The 27,713-nt window shown below is 55.1% G+C and overlaps 1 protein-coding gene across 4 annotated transcripts; it reads right to left on the bottom strand.

Annotated features, from left to right (window-relative positions):
- Positions 1–33: 33 nt before the first annotated feature.
- TMEM268 (transmembrane protein 268) lies at positions 34–26,448 on the bottom strand. Of its 4 annotated transcripts, none has more exons than XM_038553214.1 (11): positions 26,380–26,448; positions 25,851–25,996; positions 25,294–25,620; positions 21,917–22,094; positions 17,063–17,172; positions 14,436–14,543; positions 12,905–13,054; positions 9,121–9,231; positions 7,337–7,417; positions 5,827–6,012; positions 34–2,048 (listed from the first exon to the last, which is right to left on the bottom strand). In XM_038553214.1, the coding sequence occupies exons 4-11, from the start codon at positions 22,023–22,025 to the stop codon at positions 1,869–1,871; spliced, it is 1,035 nt and encodes a 344-aa protein (XP_038409142.1). In that variant the 5' UTR covers positions 22,026–22,094; positions 25,294–25,620; positions 25,851–25,996; positions 26,380–26,448; the 3' UTR covers positions 34–1,868. The 4 variants fall into 4 exon arrangements, with proteins under 4 accessions (XP_038409142.1, XP_038409143.1, XP_038409141.1 ...); XM_038553215.1 differs by lacking the exon at positions 25,294–25,620 and adding an exon at positions 24,799–24,905; XM_038553213.1 differs by lacking the exon at positions 25,294–25,620.
- Between the last annotated feature and the right edge of the window lie 1,265 nt (positions 26,449–27,713).

Raw genomic sequence — 27,713 nt, 5'->3', positions numbered from 1 at the left:
CTGTAAGCAAGCCTTAAAATGGAAAAACGGCTATTTTGTCATTTAACATACACATTTTTATTCTGTTTGAGACTTACCAGGGTTTTATGGCTGGGTGATAAATACGGGCTTCTACAGATCCCACTCACAGCGCGCATCTCCTCTGTGGCAGGTGAGAAGACAGCGACTGCCTCCAGGAACTACTCTTAACTAAGCACAGCTGCCCGCAGAGAAATGGCTAAAGAAAAAGGTCTAAAATGGCCATTTCCAAGGGTGGGTCTATGTACATGATTTCTCTTCTCTGGCCCAGAGAAAACAAATGAACAGACTGGTCTCTCACGAGCAAGTCACCCCCATGATTACCTGTCAGGTTCACCAGATCTGTTTGTTTTAGAAAGGAGTCAACTGGAGCTCTGACAGGGTAAGTGATGTAGCCACGCTCATGCTTCTAGGAAGCGGAGTATCTGGGATGAGAATCCAGGTCTCCTGCTCGCAAGGCCCCTGTTCTATCCAAAGGCCCATCAGGGCTGGGACACCCCGGTCATGCGAGGCTAGAGGACCCTTCGACATATAGATAAAAACATAACAGACAGGCCAAGGGCTAGCCTGGAGCGGAAAAAGCCAGAACTTTGGCTATGGAAGGGCAATTAAGAATCATCCATCCTGTCCACTCTATACCCATACATATAAAGATGAATTAACTGAGAACTGGCCCAAAGTTGCACAGCTAGAAATGTCAGGCGGGACCAGAGCCCAGGTCTGTGCTAACCTCATCATTCAACGGAGAACACAGCACAATCTGCAAAAGTTACTATGGAGATGACAAAGCACTCAACGCACTAGATTTTTTTTTTCCCCCTAGCAGGTCCAGGCAGATGCAACGGAACGAGTATGTTAGTCCAGGGAAGAGTTTCAACATATCGAGAAGTTTTGTGGGAGATGAAGCCAAAATTACAGAATGGGGGCTGGGTCCTGGAGATGGGGGAGACTTTATATGCCTGGCCAGGGCTTTAGGATTTGGGCCTTTGGAATAATTGGGCTTCAAATTTTCTCAGGAGCAGAAGACCTGGAAGCCCCCAAGCTCTTCGAGGAACACCACAAGTGACAGATGATACTCCACTCCGGAACGGTAGTAGTGTCAGAACACAGGACCGTGGCTCCAGGCCTGAAGTATAAAAACACAACCACAACCACAAGCATGCATGCCTCTACACAAAATACAGCCTCAAATCCGCCAGAACCGATCTTTTCCAAATAGTCCCACCCATTATCAGCTACGTGCTGCTGGTCCCGTTCTCCTGTCCCCTGGAAGCCTGTGCGCTAACAAACAACACGGGGCCATAGTTTTTCATATAATATAGGGCAGGAGAAACTTAAAAGTGAAGAAGGTTCTGAGAATTTGCTTCTGTCCTCCATATTAGGAATTCTAGAGGCCCAAGGCAAGGTACAAAGAACAGAGTCCTCTCCAAGGCTCAGTTTCCCCATCCAACACGAAGTAGCAGAGGACGGGAGCAGCATCTGAGACCGAGCTTTGGACACGTGGTTGGGTCCTCTTCACATTTCCTGGGCTCCGCACACAATGAAAGGCATGGGAGGGTGGCCTTCCATCCGTGCCCCCAGTTCTAAGCAGCACAGAGAGTAGTTTGGAGTGGGACCAGCCTGGCAACCAGCAGCTTCTGGGGTCAGGGGTCAGCATGGGATGTCCACAGGCATTTCTGTGTGGAGTCCTAGAGTGAGCACGATACCCCGCTGACGTGACTGACGCTCTTCAGAGAACTCCCAGATGCCTCTCTCCTCACCTGGGGCTTGCCTTCAGCCACCTGGAGCTCCCAGTCTTCCTGATGTCTCACCTTCAGGCTTGTAGGACACTGGGTGCCTTCCTCCCTAGGTCACCTGGCCAGGAATGGGCAGCACCCAGTACCCAGGATATGGGCTTCTATGAGCTGACAGGGGCAGGGAATCCTTGCAGAGTCTGTGTGTCGTGTCCCCACTGCCTGGGGGAGCTGCGAGGTCACCAGGAGCCGGATGTAATAGCCACCAAATACCGCCAGGAGCTGCTGGGCCATTTCCTGGAAGGCAGGGGAGAGGAGTGAGGGCCACAGAGAAGCATCTAACGCATGAGGGGAAAGCCAAGTGGTCCTCACACCCCTGGACCAGCAGTGATGCTCACTGGGAAGAACCCTGCCAGGTCCTCCCCTGGGGCTCTTGGGAGACACCTGGACTGGCCCCCAGCTCTGCCACTCATCCCATGGGGTGCCTGCAGCCTCAGCTTCCCCACCTCCAAGGTGGGAGACCTAACTGCTCGTGGGCAACAAGAATAACCACAAAAAAGCTAAGGGGGGGATCCCTGGATGGCGCAGCGGTTTGGCGCCTGCCTTTGGCCCAGGGCGCGATCCTGGAGACCTGGGATCGAATCCCACATCGGGCTCCCGGTGCATGGAGCCTGCTTCTCCCTCTGCCTGTGTCTCTGCCTCTCTCTCTCTCTCTCTCTCTGTGTGACTATCATAAAAAAAAAAAAAAAAAAAAAAGCTAAGGGGCCTCAAAGCTAGAGAAGTTACCACTGATCTATACCAACCAATCACACACATACGTGCACTATTTCCAGAGTCAAATGACCACAAGGCTATAAAGTGCATGAGGTCAACATAATACACTCGAATAAAAATCATTAGTAAACAGGGGTGGTCGGGCAGCCTGGGTGGCTCAGCGGTTTAGCACTGCCTTCAGCCCAGGGCATGATCCTAGGGTCCCAGGATCAAGTCCCATGTAGGGCTCCCTGCGTGGAGCCTGCTTCTCCCTCTGCCTGTGTCTCTGCCTCTCTCTCTCTCTCTCTCTCTCTCTCTGTCTTTCATGAATAAGTAAATAAAGTCTTAAAAAAAAAAAATGGGGATGGGCTGAGGGATCATCCCCATGCTGGCACCTGCTGGATTTCTTTAGACAATTACTCCTACCATATTAAGAGTTTGCTTCTTAAGAAGCAGATTTAGCACAAAAAAGACAAATACCGTATATACGAGTCTCCTTATCTGAAGCAGATAGAGAAGTAAATTCACAGAGACTGAAAGTAGAACATGATTTCCAGGGGCTGGGGAAGAGGACAAGAGGAAGTTCCTGCTTCGTGAGTATGGACTTTCAGTTTGGGAAGATGAGAAGGTTCTGGAGATGTCTGCTGCTGATGGTCGCACAACAAGGCGAGTGTACTGAAGGCCCCTGAGTCATACCTTTGGAAATGGTTACAGTGGCAAATTTTCTATTATATGTATTTCAGCGTAGGGAAAAAAATTTTAAACAGTAAAAAGAATTTTTAAAAAAAGAATTTAAAAAATTAGATTTAATGCACACTCTTATCAACACATTTGTCCATTCGTTAGACTGGCGGTTGGGATTCCAGAGATGCTTCAGCCCCGTCCGCGTGGCACTGAACGTTTTTCACAATCCCTTGTGTCCAGTGTGAATGTAATAAAATAAGGTGTGGGTCACATCAGGCTGTTCACGTCGGAGGGGGGGGGGTTACTGATTAAGACCAGGCTTGCAGGGACGCCTGGGTGGCTCAGTGGTTGAGCACCTGCCTTCAGCTCAGGGCATGACCCCAAGGTCCTGGGATCGAGTCCTGCATCAGGGTCCCTGCAGGGAGCCTGCTTCTCCCTCTGCCTGTGTCTCTGCCTCTCTCTGTGTGTCTCTCATGAATAAATAAATTATTAAAAAAAAAAAAAAACAGGCTTCCAAATCGAAGGGGCTGACTAGGAATTTCCACCTGGCACCCTATGGCAGACCCTGACAAGTTACTTCACCCTGCCCTTTTCTTCAACAGTAAAACAGAGAAAAATCACAGCACCTAATCAACAGAGAGCCTCCCCACCTCGTGCTCAGTGTCACTAATATCATTATTATTATCGTTACTCTAGGAAGCAGAAACCACCTCGCTCTGTAGGACTGGAGCCTCCGCTGAGTCATCCTTCATGCTAGAAACACAGTGAAAACCTCAGGTAGTCTCCTACTCCCTAACTCACATTGGCCTCCCGGCCAATCTACTCTAAAATCAAGAGCGTGGGCAGGCCGGTGGCTCAGTGGTTTGGTGCCTGCCTTCAGCCCGGGGCGTGGTCCTGGAAACCCAGGATCGAGTCCCACATCGGCTCCCTGCATGGAGCCTGCTTCTCCCTCTGCCTGTGTCTCTGCCTCTCTGTGTGTGTGTGTGTGTGTGTGTCTCTCTCTCATGAATAAAGAAAATCTTTAAAAAATAAAAAAATAAAAAATAATAAATAAGTAAGTAAATAAATAAATAAATAAAATCAAGAGCGTAAGAAGCAAAGAACCAAGGCGAGAAAAGTGTACTTAGAACCCGCAGGGCTGCCTTCTGCCCGTGGCTTTGCCACATTCTCCCTTTGCTCTGTGACCTTGGGCAGGTCAGCTGACTTCTTATTTCACCCAACCCAATGAAGAAGGAAAAACCGTCCCTACCCAGGAGGGTATGCCGACGGACTTTATGCATAAGAAATCGGTTACAAGGTAAGAGGGGATTATAACTATTTCTCTCTCACAGGTGCTGGTTTCCTCTTGAAATATGACGGTGTGTGGCCCATGCTGAGACTCTGGCACTGATTGCATTTTCCCCAGCGAAGTCATAAAGGGCAGCAGCTTTAAAAACATGCGCACACACACTTGATATTCATGACCGGATATTATATCACCATCAGTTTGAATGAATTTGAAAAAAATGATTTAAAAAACCCATCAGATTTAACAGGCTATGTCACATACACCCGGGCATGCCACAATAAAGTACACGATCTTATCAATCTTTTCTGCTCTTTAAAAAAAATTAAAAAGTTAGCGGGGGCGCCCGGGTGACTCAGTCAGTTAAGCATCTGCCTTTGGCTCGGGTCATGACCCTGGGGTCCTGGGATGGAGCCCTGTGCTGGGCCTCCTGCTCAGCGGGGAGTCTGCCTCTCCGTCTCCCTCGTCTCCTCCCAGCTCCTCGTGCTCTCTCTCTCTCACTCTTTCTCTCTCTGCCTCTCAAATAAACAAAATCTTTAAAATAAATAAAAATTAAAACGCTCAGTGGGATTCAAGTGAAGAGATTACTATATTTATCATTCTCTCTTTTGATGAGTCCCATTTGCCTGCCGGACCCCCTTCCTCCCCACCAAGGCAAAAGGGAAAGTCTGGGCTGGTTTGGGCCTTTAATCCTCAAATCTGTTGGCTGAAAAGAAAATGCAGGTGCTCCCCTGCATCACAGAACGCCTGAGGTCATGCCTTGGTCTGTGTCTCCCAGTCAGTCTGTCCTAATGGAGGACACAGACTGAAAAAATAAAACACCATGCTATCGGGTATCTGGTCTACCAGCACTTGGTCGGACCCAACAGAGCAGGGGCTCTCTGTGACGGGGCTCTGGGGCTGGCTGGGGACACTGGAATCCAACAGAAATGCACACAAGACTTATCTATCCGACTGCAATTTAAGTAGATGGATGGACAGAGGACAGACTGAGAAAGAGATTTTTAGAATGATGCAAATGTTCACCAACACATTCACGGTTAGGCAGGCTATGACCCATCAACATGCAACTAGATATCCCATGGAAGGACCAAGAAGAATATCCAAGATATTTTTTTAAATGGGGAGGGAAAAAACCCAGGAAGTAGAAAACGATTCCTATAAACTGCTTTTTAAAGTGCTACAAGGGAAAAAATAAATATATAATGAAAACTAGCAGGCTAGAAGCTGTGTAAGGCCTCTACCAATCAGTGAAGTCACGTTCCCTGGGATTTACAACCTGAGGCCCCGTCCGGACTCCACAAACACCCCGGGGAGGGAAGGGGGCCCCCGACCAGCCCAGCTGCCCCTTACCCCCGGCTCAGCCTCGGGGATAAGCTGGCGAAGCTCAGTCTGCATGAATGGCCTCTCCTCGGGCTGAGGGCCACCGGGAAGGAGGGGAGCATCCTCCAACAGGTCCTCGGGCCCCTCGGCTGTCTCGGGGCTCACCCCGGTTTCCATGACAACACACAGCTGGCTCAATCTGCTTCTCAGCAAGGACTGCAAAAGAAAGAGAGAGGGGACGTGGATGGTGTCCCTTCAGGTTGGGGGGGATGTCAGAGGCTGAGCCACTTCCTGGACTGGGACGCTGGCCTCAGGAGAGTCCGGAAGCGAAGCCACATTTGAGGGGTCAGGTCATTGCCTACAAGGTCCCCCACAGCCTCTGATAGCTTCTAAAGCACCTTCCTTCCATGCTCTCTTGCCCTTCGGGGCAGCCCAGGTCACAGGTATCTTTTATCTACATGGTGCAGATGAGCCACATACAGCTCAGAGGCCTTGCTCAAAGCCACATGGGAATGAATGGGCTGGGACAGGGACAAACTGCGATCCTGACTTCAAGACCCGCTCTACAGCACTTGCAGGGCCCAGGGGAAGGCTGATCCCAGGGAAGGAGCCCAGGGCTCCGAGACAGGAGGCTGCGCTGCAAACCCAGCATCACCTGCGGGCCCCGTGGCCACAATTCGGGTGGCACCGGGACTCCTCAGAGGCTCAGTTTCCCTGTGTGGGGGATGGAGTAAGAGCACGCTGATCGTAAGTGGCAGGAAGGCCTTCTGGACAAGAGAAAGTCGTCTAAATACCTGGTATGTTCCTCTGCCAGAATCTTTACTAGTATTATTACTATTAATCGTCAATATAATGGTCGTGTTATCCATAAATACGTGAGCACTCTCAGAAATGTGGAAAACGCAGTTAGTTGAAAAGGAGCCTAACAAATCTAGTGAAGAAGTAATAATTTCCTAGGCAAAAACCACCGCTGATTCCACATGGATCTTCTTCCTTCCAAGTAACTTTTCCTTAGCTATTTTTCCAACATTGAGAAAATGCAATCTGGGGACGCCTGGGGGGGCTCAGCGGTTGAGCGTCAGCCTTCGGCCCAGGGCGTGACCCCGGGGTCTGCAGATCGAGTCTCCCATCAGGCTCCCTGCATGGAGCCTGCTTCTCCTTCTGCCTGTGTCTCTGCCTCTCTCTGTGTGTCTCTCACAAATAAATAAATAACACCTCAAAAAAAAAAAAATAAAACTATGATGTTGCTTATTTTTTCATGTAACTAATGACCTATCTTTAACAATTAAAAGTATAATTGTTGGGCAGCCCGGGTGGCTCAGCAGTTTAGCGCCGCCTTCAGCCCAGGGTGTGATCCTGGAGACCCGGGATCGAGTCCCCCATCGGGCTCCCCGCATGGAGCCTGCTCCTCCCCCTGCCTGTGTCTCTGCCTCTGTGTCTCTCATGAATAAATAAAATCTTTAAAAAAGAAAATGCAGCCTGTACAATTTGGCCCCTAGTTTATTTTTGTTTGCTTGCTTTTTCGCTGACGGCATCTTACCTCTTGGCTAGTCTTCATCTCTTGAATGTGGTCAGACAAAAACTGCACGCAGTCCTCCAGGTCGAAGTAGACAAACCAGAGCTGGGGAGAGAAGCCATGCCAGCTGAGGCCCAAAGCCAGCCCGACCTCGAACCCTCCGTCCCTGACACCATCTTCCGCTCCGGCCTTATCGCCGGAGGTCTGCCCTTCTGAGGACGAGCTAATTTTCGCTGATCTCTGGTGGTGCTGTGGGCAGGGGTGGGGGGACGGGGTAAAAAGTCACCTCGCCGTTACCTCCCCTTCCTCCCCAATCTTGACGGTCCCCAGGAGGTCAGGGCCAACACGGCCAGGCCAAAACGCCCCACGTTCACTCGTTACCTCCGGCCAGGTCCACACACATCACAACTGAAGTTCTGTACGTACGACATTGGTGGCCGTCGCCTCGCGCCCCCAGCCACCGACCGCATCCTCTGGACCCAGATCTCCATCCTCCCGGCGGCTGACCCAGGAGGCCCAAGGTCGCATCCCTCGTGCCGACTAGTCTCTCTCGGCGTCTCAGCCCCAAGGGAAGCTTTTTATAACGAATTTCTTTTTTGGCTTTTTATTATGAAATTTTCCAAACATCTACTAAGTGGAGCAAACGAGGTCACTGACTTCGAGCTGCCCCTCATCTTGGGGCAACGGTTCTCAGTTCGTGGCTCCTCTTGTTTCACCATCACTCACCCCAGACACCTCCACCCTTCCCCTTCCCCACCCCAGATGTTAAAGAAAATCCAAGATACTGTATCTGCTCACCCTAGGATACTATTTGGAAACTGAAGTTGCTTTTTTAGTTATTTATTTTAAAAGATACTCCCCATTATTTCAAAGGATGTGTCTATTCGTTAGTCACCCGTGCATTCAGCGAACACTTGCAGAGTCACCCCTACATGCCAATCCATAAAAAGGATTTGAGAACAAATGAGGCTAAAAGGATGATGTCACACTTGAACTGCCAGAAATCTTGTGATGTCACGGAGTTCAACACACACACACACACACACACACACACACACACACGGTCTCAGGCAAGATCCCCTTGTGCCCTACACCATCTCGGGTGTGCTGGAGCCCATAACCCAGGGATCCATGTAGGTCTGTGCCCTGGGGCGGCCCCAGGATCTAGAATAGGGGGGGCCTGGCACATACGAGGCTCTCCATAAATATCTGTAGGATGAACTTGTGCACAAGGAGCTTCTTCCCAGGTCCCGCCCACACGCCCACCCCTGGGCTCCAACCAGGCGAGGGGCCCGGTGAGAACGCAGATGTGGCTCTGAGATCCAGCAGTCCCACCAGGCCAGGATAGGAGACCTGAGTCCCAGCTGTGTCCCAGATCCATTGTGTGACCTCACACTTGTCACTGAAGATCTCCCCAGTACACTTGGAACAAAGAAAACAATGGAGCCAGGTGGACAAGGCCTCAGGATCTGACTGCCTCCCGGGGAACCTGGCCAGGGCTCCTCACTGCCCGTCGAAGGCTCCGGCACAGAGGAGGCCCCTTCTGTTTGCTGAACAAATGCTGACTAAGGAGCGTGGCTTAGACGGTCTCCACACTTCCTTCCAGCCCCGCCCTGGGCAGGTCCTAGGCTGCGGGTCGGCACCCCAAGGAGGCAGCACTGGGGCAGAGAAAGGGAAGGGCTGCCCTCGCCTGCCTCGTTAGCAGACCCCAAGACACCATGCAGACTGGGGGATCCTGGGGCCACCTGTCCCCATCAACCCAGTCCTCACACGGGCCCCCGAGTGGAGGGTGCCCCCAGACACAGTACCTGAATCACGCTCTGGCAGCCTTCCACCGTGTCCGTCACCCCCAGCAGCACCCGGTGTCTCAGGAGGGCTCCGTTGGCAGCCGCCAGCCTAAGGTCCGTGTTGGTGTTGGCCTGCAAGACAAACGCCGGCCCCGTGGCAGACACCCAGGCTGCCAGGGAACTCGGGGGCCCTGACAACATCCACGCGCTGTCCCACCGCTGGACGCCACGGGGCGATCCTGGCCTTTGAGACACGTCCATTGCCTCCCCTAGAAAAATGGGACTGCATGGTTTGGAGACAATAAATTCAATAGTGTCAGAAAGCCCTGGGTTGAGGCCCAGCCCTGCTACCTCCCAGCTGCGTGGCCCTGGACAAGTTACACTCCTTTCCCGAGTCCTGCTTTCTTCAGCTGCAGCATAAAGATCAAGAGCGTCCCTGCCACCCGGGAGCGTGGTGGGCTTGAACTTGACTCTGTGTGTGAAGCACTTCACCCAGCGCCTGGGACGCAGCCCGGTGTGCTGACAGAGACATCTGCAGGAGGGGCGGGGGGTGGATGGGTTCGAGCACATAGTGTGTAAATACAGGACCTACTTCCCAAAGCACCGAGCGCAGCGCCAGGCCCGCAGAGGGGGACTCTGGGAATCCATCTGCCTCTTTTCCTACCCAAACCAATCAGACACCATGGATCCGGTTGGCGAAGTAGATGCTAACTATGCAGGCTGGGGTGGGGAGGAGAGAAAAAGGGCGGGAGGAAGGGTGTCAGTTCCCAAAGGGCTGGTTTGGGGAAGAGACCCCATCAGGATTTAGAGATGCAATTAGATGACAACCCCCTCAAGGACCATCACGGTCCCCAGGAGGGCAGGACTCCTGCAGGGAGGCTTTAGGACTGTGAGAAGACCCCATGGTTGTCACAGGGATGGGACGGGCACTGGTGGCACTTAGGACGAGGCCCCGGGATGCCCTTCTTCTGAAGGCCGCGTCCCATGAGAGACAGTCCCACCCTCGGAAGGGCAGTCTCCCCACCTCTCCAGGCTCCACGCTCCCCACTGGGTGTGAACGCAGGTGAAAAGTCTACCTACGGTTCTGAGCAGCCAACCCTGGCTCCGTTTGACATGGAAACCTGAAGTGGTTTATTTGTTTTGTTTTGCTTTGTTTTTAATGGGTGTAAAATATACTGAATTTTCCAAGGATGCCACGACCAAGAGAACAGGGGGTGATTCCATTTTGTTTTGCCCGGAGCCTCAGGGAAGGGCTGTGCACCCTTTCTGACACCTGCGCCGCCAGGAGTTCAAACCCTGGCTCTGCCTCCCACCACCTGGGAGCCTTGGGCAAATTACCCCCCACCTCTCCGCCTCCATCCCCTCGCCTCCAGAAGTGGAGCAAAACCCCTCCTCGTAAGGACGAAATGAGTCGACGCCCGTAGAGCACGGAGAAGAAAGAACCTGCAGTGCCCGTCAGCTCATGGCATCAGCTCAGAGATGATACGGAGTTGACAATACCGCTTTCCCCTGCGCCTCGTTGGCCACAGACAGATAGTGTTAGGGGCTTCCCTCAGGCTTCAGCAACATGCTTTTCCTCTGTCCGCAACACGAGGCCGGGTCTCGCGTGCCTTCTCAAACCTTCCAACCCTGAGAAAGGGGAAAACAAGGCAGTGCCCGCAAAGTGCTCAGGCTCCCAAGGATGCTGTGAGACGGCAGGACAGGAAGAGGGACACTGTGGTCAGGAAGGGGGGCTGCGAGGTCCCGAGGGATGAGGCGCCTGTGTGGCCACAGACTGGCTGCTCAACGTCCTGAGCTTTGGCTGCCCCACCGGCAAACAGCGCCAATAATCCCAACAGGTAACGCTTACTTACTGCGCGTCTCCGTTACACCAGGTACTGTTCTAAGCACTCTGCACGGATCACGTCATCCAATTCCCCCAATAATCTTATGAAAGAGCTACACCTTTTTTTTTTTTTTTAATGTAAGTTCTAGGCCCAATGGGGCTTGAACTCACGACCATGAGATCACAAGTCACGAGCCAGCCGGGCGCCCTGAGGGGTTAACTAGTAGCCCACCGCCGGCGGCAGAGCTAGCCAACCCCAGAGTTCTTCCTCCTTGTCTGGTTGGCGGCCACGGACAGCAGGTGCCAAACACAGAGCACACAGTAGGTGCTCGTGAAATGCTTAGGACCGGGCAGCCCGGGCGGCTCAGTGGTTTAGCGATGCCTTCGGCCCAGGGCGTGATCCTGGGGTCCTGGGATCGAGTCCCACGTCGGGCTCCCTGCATGGAGCCTGCTTCTCCCTCTGCCCCCCTCTGTGTGTGTGTGTGTGTCTCTCACGAATAAATAAATAAAATCTTTAAAAAAAAAACCAAATGCTTAGGACTGAAGGAACCTCAGGGTCCCTGAATGAGCAAACACTGACGACAGCAGGACCACTGCACACCTGGGGCCCCCGGCAGCACCTATGAGTAAAGACACAGGGTCTTATTCACCTGTGCGCCACGAACACCAGCTGAACAGGCAGCGGGAGAAGAGGGCAGATGGCCCCCACGGACATTCTCTCAACTGCATTAACGACATCTGCGTCCTTGAAGCACCTGACAGGGCCCAGGGACGTCCCTTGCTCTTGCTAAGGCCGGACGCTCTGCTTTTTCCCCTCCCCAAGAGAAGTGGCTTCAAGGCTGCAGGAGCAGCCAGTTTATTATTATTATTTTTTTTTATATGCCAAGCACAAGAGCCACGGAAGCTTCAACAGAGCCCAAGGGCAACATTATTTCGTCAGCCTCGTCGCAAAGCCCAACAAAGATCTTTTCAGGATGATTAAGCCATAAAGTTCCTATTTGTCCCTGTGAGCACAGGAACTAAATAGAATTCATACCCCAAAGCCTGACCACATTTCCCAGCATCCCTCTCCTCCTGAGTCGGGCAAGAACAGACCTCCAAGTCCAACTCTGTGCCGGGGGCTGGGGGAGCCTCGGCAGCGGCTGGGGAGGCAGCGGCGGTGTGGAAGGCAGAGGTATGGCCTCAAGGCGCCTAAGTCCTGCTCCCGGCGACCAGTGATTACACCACTTCCATGGCAAAGGAGAATTAAGGTTGGAGGTAGAACGGACTGCTAATTAGCTGACCCTTAAAAGAAAAGGAGATGGTCCCAGATAACCCCAGCAGCTCAACGTCATCACAAGAGGCCTTAAAAGCCAAGAAGGAGCCAGAAGACTCAAAGATGTGGGAAGAACTAGACCCACCATGTCTGGCTCTGAAGATGGACAACGTGGCATTAGCCCAGGAGTGCAGGTGGCTCCCAGGAGCTGGAAGAGGCAGGACATACGTTCTCCCTGGGAGGTTCCAGAGAGGACGCAGCCCAGGAGTATGGAGCTCTAAGCTAAGCCACCGCCCCGCTGCGTTGGGTTGAGCCACTACGTGTACGGTCTTCCACACGCAGACCACCAGTGCCCTAGGCTGTTGGCCGAGAACACGGCTGGGGATCCAAGCGCCCTGGTCTTGAATTCCAGCTCAGCCATTTCTTAGTGTGAAAGGGCTCAGTAAACCCCAAGTGCCCTCCTCCCCCGCCCCGTCCCAGACTCTCTCCAAGCACAGCTCCCTTCCAGAAAAACAACCCACAGGGATTAGGCAAGAAAAACGGAGAGGAATTAACCACACACGTGATTTCATTTCTTTTAGTCCCTGGGCACATGGGCCTGCATGAATTTTCATGGTTGGAGTAATTCTCGGAGGCAGGGAAAAGAGAAAGATGGGACCTGGGATTCTCCAGCCGGCATGCCCTTCCCGGAGGGAGCACAGGCCGGGGTCTCCGGATCATCTCACCTTCCTCTGGTGTCTCTCGAAGATGAGCACGAGGGTCAGGGTCAGGCTCATGGCAGCCAGGGTCACGAGCAGCACACCCACCCAGTGGTTCCCCAAGGCAAACATCTGGCTGGTGGAGTAGATGTTGGCCCACACCACCACATAGAAAACCTGCAAGAGGCCAGAGACAAGCACGATCAGGAATTCCAGAGCTCGAATGAAGCAGCTCCATTCAAGGGAGACACCCTTTGGGTGCATCCGGTGCCCTCCTCAGAAACGCAGCTCACAGGGCCAGGAAGGGACAGACCAGGGTCTGTGAGGAGGAGCCCTTGCTCCTCGTCCCTAAGCAACAGTAGAGGAAACAGGTCAGGATAGCTACTCCAAATCCTTGCTTACCCTGATTTTAAATAAAACAGAAAAGGGCAGGGGGCCTGGGAGTGAGATAAATTTGATTCAGAAACCCACACTGAGGGGCACCTGCGTGGCTCAGCGGTTGAGCGTCTGCGTCTGCCTTCAGCCCAGGGCGTGATCCTGGGGTCCTGGGATCGAGTCCCACATCGGGCTCCCTGCATGGAGACTGCTTCTCCCTCTGCCCGTGTCTCTGCCTCTCTCTATGTGTCTCTCATGAAAAAATAAATAAAATCTTTAAAAAAAAAAAAGAAAGGAAGAAAGAAACCCACACTGATCCTTCAACAGCCATGTGTGGCGTGGGACAAGTTATTAGCAATGTTCTGAGCCTCCATCTCCTCTTCCATAAAATGGGGACACTTACCTGCTTCGCAGGTTGTTATAAGGGTTAATCAGACAACAGGTGTAACAGCCTAGCACGTGTTAGAGGATTAACAATGCCGGTGGCCCACCCGTTTTCCGTCCCCAGCAGCAGACGTGGGAGTCAAGAGTACTGTGGGGCCACGTATACGTGCAGAGACGGAGCAGATGGGAGTAGCTGAGAGCACAGATGCTGAAACCAGACTGCCTGGACTCAGATATTGGCTCTGCTGCATGTACCTAGGTGCGTACGTGTGTGTGTGTGTGTGTGTGCGCGCACACGTACACACGTAGAGGTGGATGGGGATGCTCACATGTATGTGCCTTCATGGGTTCACATACACACACGTATGTCTACACACTCTCATGTATATGTGATCAGAGCGGAAATGGACCTATCCGTTGAACAGATCAGGGACCCAAGTCCCAGAGAGAAGACAAGTCTTCCCCCAAGCCAGACACTGAGTCCAAAGTCTCAATGGTGGGTCCGCAGATTCCGAGTCCCAAGCTCTATCCTTAGTAAGTCCTGCCTCTCGCCCTGGACACAGGGATCTGGTGGCGACTCTCTCCCCGCAGCCGCCCGGACACAGGGATCTGGTGGCGACTCTCTCCCCGCAGCCACCCTACACCAAGTCCAGGTCCACATGGCCTGCTCCACCCCAGGCGGCTGGACCACAGGCCACAAGCCCCTGGGCCACACCAGCGGGCCCCAGAACACAAGGCCAGATGGGCAGCGGCACGCAAGGCCGCAGCAGGGTGGGCGTGCAGCCCCCTACCTCCTTACCACGGCAAAGGCCAGCCGCATAGGCCTGGAGTTGTAGATGATGTATCTTCTCACTTGGGGCTCCAACAGGGCGCTTTCGGCCAAGCTCCTGTACTGGTCGGCAGGGACCTGCTTGGCCATGCGAGGGAGAGACACCAATCAGCCACGGAGAACCACTCCCACCTCCTTCCTGCACGTAATCATGTCATTTCCAGTTCTTGTGACGATCATGTGGATCCAGACTGCCCTGGAAGGCAGGATGAGGAGCTCGGAGCACTCCAAGAGGCGATCACCGGACACAGCCCTAGGCACCCGGAAGGCTGGGCGCCCCTGAGGAGGTGGGACAACTCGAGATCCAGGAGGACAGCCCCGGGGGGAGCCTGCGGCCCAAGGCTCAGGACCTCACAGCGGGTGCATGACAGCCTAACAGTTAAGGTACAGGCCTTGGGGTCAGTAGCCTGGGTCCCAACCCTGGTCCTTCTGTTCATGTCCCATGTGACCTGGGGCAAGGACCCCCACTTCTCTGAGCCTCAGGTTCCCCCTCTGTCAAACGAGGGTAAGAATACCTACCATGTAGGGGAGACTTGTATGTTAAATAACGTGCCACATGTGCGGTCCTAACGTATATACTATAAAGTAAGTGTACGTATAACACATACACACACAGGGGCACCTTGGGGGGACCTCTGTTCCTCTACTCCAGCGGCTACGTGATACTCTGGCAGACGTGTGCATCTCAGCGTATGTGCACGCAGACCCGGTGCACGCTCCGTAGTGAACACCTGATACACGGGAGCTGTTGCCAATACTGCGTTATCAAGAACTGTAAATGCAGCCCAAGGTACTGAAAGCTCCCATATTCCTGCTCCACTCCCCAACCCCCCCCCAGAAAAAAAATGGCTTAGCAGATAAAGGCTCTGCAAGAGCAGACTGCTTAAGAAAACAGAATTTGACCATTAAAGACAATATTTAGGAACATGATAGAAGAATATGTGAACTGTTCCCCGGTTAAGAAAACCCCACCCGAAGACGATTTAAGAAGAATGTTCTGGGCACCGGGGTGGCTCCATCAGTTAAGCGTCTGCCTATGGCTCGGGTTATGGTCTCAGGGTCCTGGGATCGAGCTCTGGGTCAGGCTCCCTGCTCCGGGGGGAGTCTGCTTCTCCCTCTCCCTCCGCCCCTCCCACCGCCATGTGTGCTCTCTCTTGCTCTCTCTGTCTCACTCTGCACTCTCTCTCTCTCGAATAAATAAAATCTTTAAAGAAAAGAAAATAAAAGAGAAAAAAGCAAAGTGTTCCTTTGCACAAAGGCTGACAGGGAACGTGGGACGAGAAGCCAGCCGCTGCGCTGGTGTGGGGTTAGAAGCGTCAATTCGAAAAGTTTCCCTTTAAGCGATAAAATGTTCATTTAGACAGTCATTCAATTCAGTTTGAGGGAAGTAAACTCTAAAATCTTCAGGGTAAAATTAGTGGTGTGTCTTTCCCCTCTACAATCAGTCCTCCCCACAGGGAGCCTGGGTGGCTCAGTCGGTTAAGCGTCCTGACCCCTGGTTTCAGCTCAGGTCATGATCTCGGGGCTCCAAGCTCAGCACAGAGTCTGCTTGAGATTCTCTCTCTCTCTCCCTCTCCCTCTCCCTCCGCCCCTCCCGCTCATGCTCTCTCTCTCTCTCTCTCTAATAAATAAATAAATATTTTAAGAAAATAAATAAATGAGTCCTCCCTAGACAGTGCAGGGGAAAGGCCCGGTGATGCTGAGGGCTTAGGGAAGCGAGAACACCACAGCTGTGGGTACCTCGTCACGACACCAATACCTCACAACTTACAGAACGTGTACTATGTGCCAGAGACAGTACAACGATTGCCTCAAGCATTATTTCACGTCCTCTTCACAAGAAAACCCTGGCTAGTAGGTCTCAATATTGCCCTCATTGTATAGAGGATGGGACTGCCACTCAGAGAGGTGAAGTCATCTGCTCAACGTCACACAGGCGGTGAGCCGCAGAGCTGGATCTGCACCCAGACCCCTGGGTCTGAGAAGCCTCTGCCTCAACTCAGCATGCTCCAGGGCACTGCATTATCAGCTAATGAATTCATGCACCTTCCCTCTTTGAATATGCAGTTCCATCTCCTCAAATGCCCTTCCTCCTGTCTACCCAGCAAACTCCTATTTTTCCTTCAAGACCCCAGGTCAAGTATCCGCCCCTCCGTGATGCTTTCCAAACCGCTGCTCCCCAAGGGGAGTTCATCACTTTCTCCTGTGAAGGCCTTCAGTGCCCTGTACGTCCTTCCACCTCGACGTTTAGAGTCTGCTGTCCTAAGTTAACCCAGCGTGAGCCCATCTCCCGCCCTGGGCTCTAAGAGCTGTGGAAACACAGGCGCTGGGTCCTGGTCACCTCTACAGTACCCAGCACCCGGCTCGGTGCCTGGCAAATGACGGGCACCCCAAAACACGTATCTGTTAAGTGAAGTAACTGGGAGGAGAGGACACTTCTAATACATCTTCCGTGCGTGCCCTACCACACGGAGCACAGAGTCAGTGTTGAACGAATATTTTGTGAAAAACCGGAAGAACGGATAGATGGATGGGCAGACAGGTGGGCGGATGGAAGGAAGGAAAGATGGCAGGGTCTCAATAAAATCAGCACTCACCTGAATGCCCCAGGTCTGCAGTTGCTCTTCTGCGGCGCCCAGATCAAAGGAGATGGGGGCACAGGTATTGTCGATCCGGAGAACGGTGAGGACCTGGCCATTGCGGAGCTCTGAAAGCAGACCAGAAGCTTCACCTGGCTGGGCGAGAACTACTGTGGACGAACCCAGAGCCTGATGAAATCACCTCCTCTGGGCTCTGAGGTCCTTCTCACGGCAAGGAGGGGGCATAGTGGCAGTCCCGGAGTCCCTACGTGAGAAGGACTGAACTTCACAAGAAACCCCCAAGGAGGGATCCCTGGGTGGCGCAGCGGTTTGGCGCCTGCCTTTGGCCCAGGGCGCGATCCTGGAGACCCGGGATTGAATCCCACGTCGGGCTCCCAGTGCATGGAGCCTGCTTCTCCCTCTGCCTATGTCTCTGCCTCTCTCTCTCTCTCTCTCTCTCTGACTATCATAAATAAAAAAAAAAGAAAAGAAAAGAAACCCCCAAGGAGGCAGAATGGGGACCAGAGCGTGGAGGCTACCTGGACACGGTGCAAGACCATATAAGGAAGAACATTCCAAGAATGAGAGCTGTCCACACAACGAACTGCAGGTAGAGAGGTCCCCATCACAAAAGATACTTAAACGGAGCCTGAACAACTAACGACATGGGGAAGGTGACGCATCAGACATTTGTAGGATCACCGCAAAGGAAGCTCACCCCAATACTACACTCCCAGTGGGCTCAGCGTGACTGCGGTGGGCAGAACAATGAGCCCCCAAAGATGTCCCCGCCGTGCTCCCCAGAGCCTGTGAATCTGTTACCTTATGCTGCAAAGGAGACTTAAGGTTACAGATGGAGTTAAAGTCGCTAATCAGCTGGCCTGAAATCGGGAGAGTCTCCTGGACTGTCTGGGTGGGCCCGATGTAATCACCAGGGTCCCTAAAAATGGAAGAAGGCGGCCGAAGCATCGGGAGTGATGTGATGGGGGTGGGGAGCACAGAGACGGAGCACCGCTGCCTTTGGAGATGGAGGGAGCTTTGTGGCCCGAGGAGCGTGTGTGGCCTCTAGAAGTTGGAAAAGGAAGCGGATTTTCCCCCCCAAGGTGCTTATGCTGGGGCTGTAGCTCAGTGAAGCCAGCGTCAGACCCCCCCCCCCACCTCCTGAGCTGTGTAAGAGGATGGATTTGTGTTTCTCCAGCCGCGGTGTGGGTGACAACTTACCACGGCGACCACAGGAAATTAATACACTGCCTTACTGGTCACCCCGTCCCCAGGGTATCTGCAACTCACTCAACATTTCAAAAGCACCAAGTGAATTAAGTCTAACCTCAAAAAACACACCACATCAACCCAGCTGGGGCACAACAGCACCCAAACCCTCTGCGCCACCCCCACGGTCAGGGTCAACAGCCAGGGGCCTGGGGGTGGGCAGGGGAGGGGAGCAGCGGGTGCTCGGGCCACGCAAGGCTGGGGACTGGATATGCTGGCGCCCCTTCTGTGGGCAGGGCCAGAAGATGGAGCAGCAGGGAAGGCAGCAAACCGTAAACACGTTATGTGCTGGCCGGAAGCGGTCACCTCAGGGGCCAGCTCTGGGCAGTGCCTGAGTCCTTAACCCAAAATGACTCAGTCCTACCTCCTTGGGAATTCCCGGCCCACCCATCCTGCCCCTCACGCAGCCCGTCGCCGGGCCCTGCTAACTGGGCCAACAAGACATCTCTGGATCCCACACACCTCTTGGCGTGTGCCACCCCAAGCCCAGGCCAGGGGACTTCCCCTCGCCCTCGCGTCCTTGGGGCAGCCTCCTCACTGGTTTCTCCACACCTACTGCTCCTGCCTACAATGCACCCTCCACACAATAGCCAGCACGCCTACCGGATGAGACCCAAGATCCTCTAGGGTAAAACTTTCAATAGCTTTTCGGTGCTCTCCTGACCAAAACCAACCCCCTCACTGCACTCTCCCAGCCCTCAGAAGCACCAGCCTCCTGCTAGACTCACCTCAGGCCACACAGCTGTCTCGCCACACCAGCCACCTTTGTTCTTAGAACACGTAGCATTCTCTCCCACCCCAGGGCCTTTGCACATGCTGCTCCATTCCCTAGAGCACGTCCCCCGGGGTTCACACACTTAAATCCGACTCCTCATGAGTAGCCCGACTCATTAACCACCTTCTCAGGGAGTCTTCCCTGACACTATACCCTTAACAGATCAAACCCCCAATAAGCCTACTCAGAACTGCTCTTCTCATCCAAGATAAGTACGTATATTTGCAATTATTTTGCTTACGCGTGTATTTAACTAGTTGATCAGAGTCTACCTCGCCCATTAGACTAGGTGCTCCCCCAGTGGTTCCGCTCACCACTGAATCCCCTGAGCAGGGTTCAGTACCGGGCACTAAACCCTGCTCAGGGGACACTAAATAAAGGTTTGATGTATAGATGAACCAACAGGATAGAACTCTGGTCCCCAATCCCAACAGGGTTCTTTTTTTGTGCCCTGGGGTATCACCTATGAGCTCAAAGGTGACACAGTATTTGATCCCCCTGCTAAAAAGAATTTTATTTGCTTTCCTCGTTTTTTGTTTGTTTGTTTGTTTGTTTTAAGTCTTTGCAAGAGGTGAGGGGTGTGGAGGCAAGGTGGCGGGGCAGGGAAAGCACAAGCTAGATTGGGTTTGGACTCAAAGCACAGCCCAGCCTCTCGCTCGCAGAGTAGCCCTCCAGAAGTGACCCAAATCCCTGGCCTGCTTCCTCCCTCGGAGGGGGAATCGTATCCACCGCAGAGGATTTTACTGAGAGGTAAGAGGATGAACATAAATGCCTGGCACAACATAACAGGCCACGACGGTTGCCAGCGTAAAAGCAAGCTTGTCAGGACTCAAAAGTTGCCAACAGAGCAACCCACGCGCACCATTTACTTGTGTTCTTACCCTCCCACACCTGCGCCAGAAAGGATTTAAGGTGACTTCATAAAAAGAAAACAGGCAAAGATAAAATTACAAAATTATACTTGAAAACAAGCAAATGAGAGAAATTGGACAAAAAGAAAGCAAAGGCAGAAATAAGATAGAATCGGATAAAAACAAGAAGAGCTCCCAGGCAAGGAGCCCTTGCTGGGCACCAGGCACAGGGCTGGGGCTTCTCGGTCCTAATCTCCTTTGATCCTCCGAGAGCCCCTCAGACAGGGACACCACCGTCGTGGAAAAGGGAACAGGGCCTCTGCACCGCGGACAGACCTGCCCAAAGTTACCAGGGGAAATGAAAGTAAGAAAGAGAAGAAGCAGGTCCAAGGCAGTGCCCAAAACGCAGGCGGGCACACCAGCCGGGGCCACAGGCTAGCCCTGCATTTGGTGGCACAGAGGAGAAAACCCACGGGGACCGGGGGCCGGGCCTGTGGGACACCAGCTGCTCCCCCGGCCTGGCTCTCTGCACACCCGGGAGACTGCGGGCCCCGGCCACGCAAAGATTTTCCAAGGTGTCTTTGTTTGCCTTTCAAACCAAGTTCCTGGATTCTTGGCAATCATCTCTCTCATCTGTTCCTTAAATTGGGAACAGCAAGTCCCCACTTAGAAACACTTTTTTTTTTTACACCTAGATAAGAAAAAGAACTTGGAAAGCTACCAAAGAAGTGGGCAGACACACACATGTGTGAGCGTGTGCATGCATGTGTGTGTGCGTGCGCGCGCGTGTGTGTATAGCAAGGAGAAGTTTCCTACAAAGGAGCAAGAACTGGCTTGCCAAAAACCCATGGGGCAAAGTCTTCAAAGTTCTAAAGGAAAATTATTTTATCCCGTCTTCTTCTATTGGGGAATGTGTGCACGTGTGCGCACGTGTGTGCACGTGTGTGCCTGTGTGTGGGTGTGTAAACTGCCTCCCCATTAACAGTCACAGAAAAAGAAACCTTGGGATCCCTGGGTGGCGCAGCGGTTTGGCGCCTGCCTTTGGCCCAGGGCACGATCCTGGAGACCCAGGATCAAATCCCACGTCGAGCTCCAGGTGCATGGAGCCTGCTTCTCCCTCTGCCTGTGTCTCTGCCTCTCTCTCTCTCTCTGTGACTATCATAAATAAAAAAAAAAAAAAAAAAAAAGAAAGAAAGAAAAAGAAACCTTTGTTCTTCGGTGGTCGGGTTTCAAATGGTCTAGGTAGGCAGCCGCAATTCAAGATGCCCACCCCCAGCCACCCATTCTCTCCGTTCGCTTACTGAGCGTCTGCTGGCCGGGCGTGCAGAGGTGTGCGGGGACAGCAGGACAGCACCGCGCCCCTGCCCTCGGGGAGCTTACATTCTAGTGGGGAAGCTGGCACTCAACTCATCGCACAGGCCATTATTCCAGTGCAGGCTGAGGGAAGTGCGGTGGAGAGAAGCAGGAACCCATCAGGGAGGCCTGACTTAGGATTCCCCACAGAAGGGGAATCTGAGCCGAGCTCTGAAGCACGACTAGAAATTAATCAGAGGAAAGGAGGAAAGGAAAGAGCCCAGCAGGCAGGAGAAACAGCAGATGCAAAGGCCCTGAGGCAGCACCGCGTGCCTGGGGCAGAGGACACGGGCAGCGGGGGCCAGTTGGCAGGCCTCGCGGGCTGCTGCCTGACAGATCTTCACCCTAAGCCCCATGGGAAACACGGAGGCAGAAAGTGACAGAGTCTGTTCTGCATTTTTAAAAGCTCTAAATGCCATATAAGTGGAAGGGGCAAGAAGAAGAGAGCAGCTAGGAAGATAGGGCAGGGAGTCCAAGCGCAAGGGGACAGAGAGAATGGGTACAAATGACAGACTGGCCTGTAAGGGTCTCCCCAAGTCCCCCCTTCTGGGCCCTCCCTCCCATGTGTTAGTGAGTCCAGCTCGCATCCTGGGGCGGGGGGGGAGGTGGGGGTCACGGCCTTACCTTGGCCCCAGCCCGGAGGACTCCCTCCAGGCAAGGCACTCCAGCCAGGGGAGGCGGTGGGCAACGGGCTGGCGGCGGCGCCGGGGCCCGGCCGTGCTTCGCAGGCCATCGCCGGGCGTCTACTTCCCCTTCCTGGCGCCCTGGTTCATCCTGGAGCAGCCGGCTGGGCTTCACTTGCCTTCAGAGAACAGTGCGAGAAGCGACCTCAGGCCCGGGCAGGCCAGGCTCCTTGGCCCTCTCCAAGGCCAAAGTCACCCCAGGGCCACGGAGCGCCACCGAGAGCCTCTCCCCGGACTCTGCTCTCTGCAGTCAGGCTGAGGGACACTCTCGGGAGTGAAGAGCAAGAAATAAGACCCTGCTCCGGGGGAGACCTTGTCCCTGGGCTGGGGTCTCCTCTGCTCGGACACGCGGGCACTCACCGGGAGCCCATGAGCTGCCCAGGCATCTGGGGCTTCCGTTCCCCTCCCGAGAGCAGCCCCGGCAGCCAGGCACAGCACCAGTACCCTCATCACGGGGAGGCTTGTTTATGCAAAGCTCCCCAGGAGAACGTGACAAAGTACAAGTGAAAAGAATCAGGATGATGGGAAATACAGATCTCACACACACACACACACACACACACACACACACAAATTCGTAATAATAATGATAATGATAACAACCACGAAAAACAAAAATACCCAGATTTTCAGGCAATCAGAGTCCCTGGCAGAGGCAGTGGAAGTCTCTGCTGAAGAGCATGGGCTCCGGGTTCGGGACTAATCAGGCTCCACAACACTTCTGCAATCTACTAGTTACGTAAGCTTGGGCAAGTGGGTTAGCCTCACAGACACCTGCCTCTCTCTCCTCAACGGTATCTTCCCCACAGGGCTGCTACACAGACTCAGCGGGATGATAAATACAAAAGGATAGGTGAGGGCATCTAGGACCAAGGGGGCATCCCAGGAATACCAGCGTTGACCGTTGCTGCTTGGAAGTTTGGCACCGTTGCATTGCCTGAGCCAAGAAAAATTGGTTTTGAGCTTCCAGGCGGCCAAAGCAAAACTAGAAATGCTGTCGGAGGAACAGTTCCTGTTACCTACAAGGAGACAGGACACAGGAGGGTGAGGAAAGCAATGCATCTTCCTGGCACCTAGCTCCAAAAGATCTCAGGAAATGCTTGCAAAGCCTGGGGAGCTGCTCAGAGACAGCACAGTGACCATGAACATGACCTTAGGACACCTGTGTCAGGAAAGCAGAAATGTCCTTCGTGGAGATTTTCTCGATGCCAACACGGAGTCTCCGGTGCCACACACTCTGGCTGGAGCCTGCACGCTTACTCATTCTGTTATGTGTCCACTCGGGGCCCTAAGAATCACCCATCACTGAGGAAAACCATGCCTAAGTCCCTGGGATGACACGCCGGCCTTGCCAACCATCTCGGTGAAAAGCCCACTAGAACTGGGTTTTGCGGCCATGGTACCTGACGCTGGTGAAAACAAGTGTCCAGTCAGCACTCATCTGCCTGATTCCAAGCTGCTCCGGTCCCCTGAAGAGGGGAGCCTGACTCCCAGACCCTCCCCACCCTCCATTTCACTCAGTTTTTTAAAAAGGACCAGCTCTACAAGTGCATAATGAAAACATGGGGGCCCTTGTTCAAAAATGACTCAAGGATTTCAAGCAGAGCGTTAAACCAGGTGTGGGGGGCATGGCTTTCTAAGTGGGGAGCCTATGTGACCCTGCCGACTGCAGGCACCTGAAGCCAGCTGTGACATTAACCTCCAGAAGATCACTTGGGAGCCCCCTCCACCAACCAGGAATATACAAAAATGAGCCTTTCACTAACAGGTATCACACACCTGCCCTGTACCTGGCTCTGAGGCCAGAAAGCAACAAAATGTCAGGAAAAAGCAAGGACTTGAACACCCAAGAGCCTGGATCTGAATCCCAGCTCAGCCACTCATGCGCTCTGGGGCAAGGTACTCAACCCCCTGAGCCTTGCTGTCCTCATCTGTAAAATGGCTTCAGGGAATCCTACCTGGCATAGCTGCACAGGGATAACGGAAGGAGACACAGGCATGACCTGTAAGCCAGTGGGTTGGCTGGAAGCTGTAGGGCCAAGAGGGGAACTCAGGCCACCTGGCTCCAGAGTCCAAGCCCATAATCCCTAGGTTCTGAGCCCCAGGACCCATGTCTGGCTGTCTCTGAGCCTGTTATTTAACACATCTTTCAAAAAAAAAAAAAAAAAAAAACACACAGATGAGAGAGGCTACATCTCCCAGGTGTGACAGGCAGCAAAGTCCTGCTGGCCTCAGAGAGGCCATCTCCCCCTCCCCTGCCCCCAAGTCCTGCCCACAGCAGGCATCCCTAAATACTGCAGAGCATTACCAGTCAATGGCACCACCCCTTACTTCCTTCCTCTTATCTTGCACCCCCACCCCAAGAGTTAGCATAAAAGCAACAACAGCAGCCCAAGGAAGGCTGCCCTGCCCTGGGCGATCTCTGAAGCCCTTCCCTGCCTCCTCTCGTCACCTCCTGGGCCCACGAGGCAAATATAATCCTCAGGCCCATTTCCAAGGCAAGAAAGCATCTCTGTTTTCCCAGACACCCCAGGGATGTCGTAGCTAGCAGCCTACAGCCCAGAGAAGCTGTACCGGAGTCTCAGAAAGGCCTGGGGGACCCAGGAACGCACCCACCCTCCTCCAGGCAGGAGGGACCACCCACAAGCCAGAGCTGCCCAGGTATCCTTCCCCCGTGGAAACTTTCCATTAGTTGCAAAATCTCACAAGTAGGCACTGTCTTGGAGAAGTCCCAGCACCGCAGTCGGCCCAGTTAGCCTCCTGCAAAGTCTCCATCAGAATTCACCCGCTCGTCTGAAATAACAAGTAGTGGTTAAGAAGCACCTGTACAGTCCTGCTGTTTTCCGCCTGTGTCACCTGGAGCAAGTCACTCAACTCTCTCTCTCCCTCGAGTTTCTTTACATTAAATGCGGATAATATGGTAACCGAGGCTAAAAAAAAAAGTCCAGGCACATCAATCACTCAGAGAGCACCTGGCAAATAGGAATCACCCAAGGAATACAGCTGTCACTAGTTTTCCTCCACAAACGTTCCCGAGGAACCTTCAAGTGTCAGGCCCTGTGCTTTCTCAGCTCCGACACCAAAAATAAAATCTCAAGCCCTTGGTCAGCCCTACATGCTGGGGATCCCATCTAGTTTCCCACCAGAGATGAACTCAGAGAAAGAGGACTGAGAGAGATGACCACACAAGGCAGGTCGGAGGGGATGGGAGGGGATGGGAGGAAGGCTTTGCAAAGGTGTAGACCAGCAGGCGAGAGAAGGATCTCGAGCAGAACAGCAGAGGCTGGGATGGGTCCACGGAGCACCCTCTGCACTCACCCTGCAGCCCCTGGACCAACCCGCAGGCTGCAGAGCGTGGAAGCCGTGGGTGTTGGCAAGGCCGGCCCAGGGCAGGGTGGACCCGTCACCCTCCAGTGTGTCCTGGCCCACCGCTCGTCACCCTCCAGTGTGTCCTGGCCCACGGCTCCGCTCAGCCCTGCAGCAGCCCCAGGAGGACTCGGGGGCCGGGGTCAGACCCCAGGGGGGAGGCAGAGCCAGCAAGTGAGCACAGCCTGAGGCTCAGTGGCTCCTGGGCTTCCTTTGCTGATCCTGCATTTCAACCAGACCTTCCAGTCATACTTCTTTTTTTAATGAGCTGGTGAGCCCCTGCAAGGAAGGGTGGTATCCCTGAGTCCCGCTCGGCAGAGGTCTCCGTTTCTGGGGACAGAATGCTGGGTCTCCCCGGGGAACCTTGGGATGGACTCGTGAGGCAGAGAGGGAGAGAGTAGAGGGGGAGAGAGGGAGAGGGAGGGAGAGGGAGAGAGAGGGAGAGGGAGAGGGAGGGAGGGAGGGAGAGGGAGAGGGAGGGAGGGAGGGAGAGGGAGAGGGAGACTTACTTTTCGCAAATCGGGTTTTGTTTTTGTTAGACTGGAAAGCCCCAGCAAAAGGCCGCAAGGGGGCCCGTCCCGGAGGCTGTCGGGTGGAAGAGCCTTAAAACACGATGGGCCCTAGCGCTCCATTCTGCAGATGAGGAAAGTAAGCCCTAGAAGTGAAAGTGAACCATCCAAGGTCAGAGGGCCTGCCGGGGCGGAGGCCGAGCGGGGCCGGGAGGGAGGTCGCGGCGCGCCGGGCCCTGGCCTAGGCCCGCCGTCGCGCCGTCTCCGCCCTCGAGGCCGGCCCGGGTCCGCCGCGGGTCTCCCTCCGCCGGGATCCCCGCCCCGCCCCGCCCCGCCCCGCCCCGCCCCGCCAGCCGCTCCCACGCCCCGCACGCGCGGGAACGCGGCCCCGGGCGCTCGCAGGGACCGCCAAGCCGCCGACCCCCGCCCCGGAGCGCCCCGACCCCGCCGCCCGCGCCCCGAGCCCGCACCCGCACCCGCCCGGGAGCCCCCGCGCCCCCCGCGCACCCCCGCCCCCGCGCACACTCACCGCCGCCGCCCCCGGGGACGCGGGAGGTCGGGGCCGCCGCAGCCCTCCGCGCCGCAGCCTCCGGCGCCCGCCCCGCCCCGCCCCGCCCCCGCCCCCGCCCCCGGCCGGGCCGCCCCGCGCCGTCAGCCGCCGGGAGGGAGGGGCCGCCGCCGCCGCCGCCGCCGCCGCCGCCGCGGGGCTCCGGGCCCGAGGGAGGCTGCGCCCTTGCATCAGCCCAGCCGGGCTCCCTCCGGCCGCCGAGCACGTGCCCGCCCGCGACCCGGCCCTGGCGCACCCCCCGCCCGCGCGGGCAGCCCCGGCACGTCCCGTCTGGCGCCGGCCGCGGAGGGGGCCCTGCACACCCCGGCCGCCCCCCGCCCCCCCCCCCCCCCCCCCCGCGCCACGGGGCCCCGGGCCTGCCGCGCACAGCGCCCGCTCCCCCAGGCCGCCCAGCGCACCTCCCCCGGCCCGGGCTCCAGGCCCCGCGACCACGGCCACGACCACGGCCACGGCCACGGCGCTGGGGGGGGGGGTGCGCCCCCGGCCTTCCTAGAGGGCACGTGCCGAGTCACAGGTGCAGCATTTTCACCTCCGACGGACGTTGCCCACTGGCTGGGCCTCCGAGGCCACGGGGCCCCCTTGCTGAGCGCCCGGGGCGCCGGTGATGGAGCAGCAGCAGCAGCAGACGCCGTCCAGGCGCGGGGTCCGGGCCGTGGGCAGCTCCAGGGGGGTTCGTTCACCTCCCCCGCACCCGAGGACGCCGGGTGCCTCGGGAGCGCCAGGCAAGACCCCTATTTTAGTCTTGTTTCCTAAAACACAATTTGGGGGCGTGGGAGCGAGAGCCCCGTGGGATACTGGAGCTACACCACGTGCTGATGGGCCACTGAGGGGATCCTCTGACAGGCGTGTGGCCTGGTCAGCTCCTGTCCCACCCGCCTCTCCAGCGCGGCTCACCGCCTCCGTGAAGCCCGCCTGTTCCACCCGGCCACCTGGACCCCACGCTCTCCCTGCTTGTCACTGCGGCATGAACTGACCCTGACACGTGAGTCTCCTTGGCTAGGGAGGCCCAGAAGACGTGGGCCTTTGGGGCCGGCTGTCCGGGCTCCAGCACTCCTGCCCGTGAACTTGCACGGCCGAGCTCACCCCTCGGAGCTTCAGCTCCCTCCTTGGTGAAGGGCATCGGTGTCTGCTAGCCTGATGGTAGGGCTTGGAGGATGAAGGGCGGCACGGGAGGTCTTCAGTGGGACTCAGGTGCGTTCTCGGCCAGCCAGGAAAGCACCCCTCGCCTCTCTGCCAGTGCAGTGCACGGGAGGCCCCGGCACCACGGCATGAGGGAGACGGGCCCCACAGGGTAG

The sequence above is a fragment of the Canis lupus genome, chromosome 11, assembly GCF_011100685.1.
Source record: "Canis lupus familiaris isolate Mischka breed German Shepherd chromosome 11, alternate assembly UU_Cfam_GSD_1.0, whole genome shotgun sequence".
NCBI lineage: Eukaryota > Metazoa > Chordata > Mammalia > Carnivora > Canidae > Canis > Canis lupus.
Note: the sequence above shows the minus strand (reverse complement) of the source record. Positions and strands in the feature narration are given on the sequence as shown.

What these genes read in the sequence shown, in the direction of transcription:
- TMEM268 (XM_038553214.1), bottom strand. Translation starts at nt 22,025, where the DNA reads ATGGCCTGCGAAGCACGGCCGGGCCCCGGCGCCGCCGCCAGCCCGTTG. An exon ending in TCGAGAGACACCAGAGGAAG is followed by an intron (nt 9,232 to 12,904) that starts GTGAGATGATCC and finishes TTTGTCTTGCAG; the next exon opens with GCCAACACCAACACGGACCT. An exon ending in GCTGCCAGAGCGTGATTCAG is followed by an intron (nt 7,418 to 9,120) that starts GTACTGTGTCTG and finishes TTCTCTCCCCAG; the next exon opens with CTCTGGTTTGTCTACTTCGA.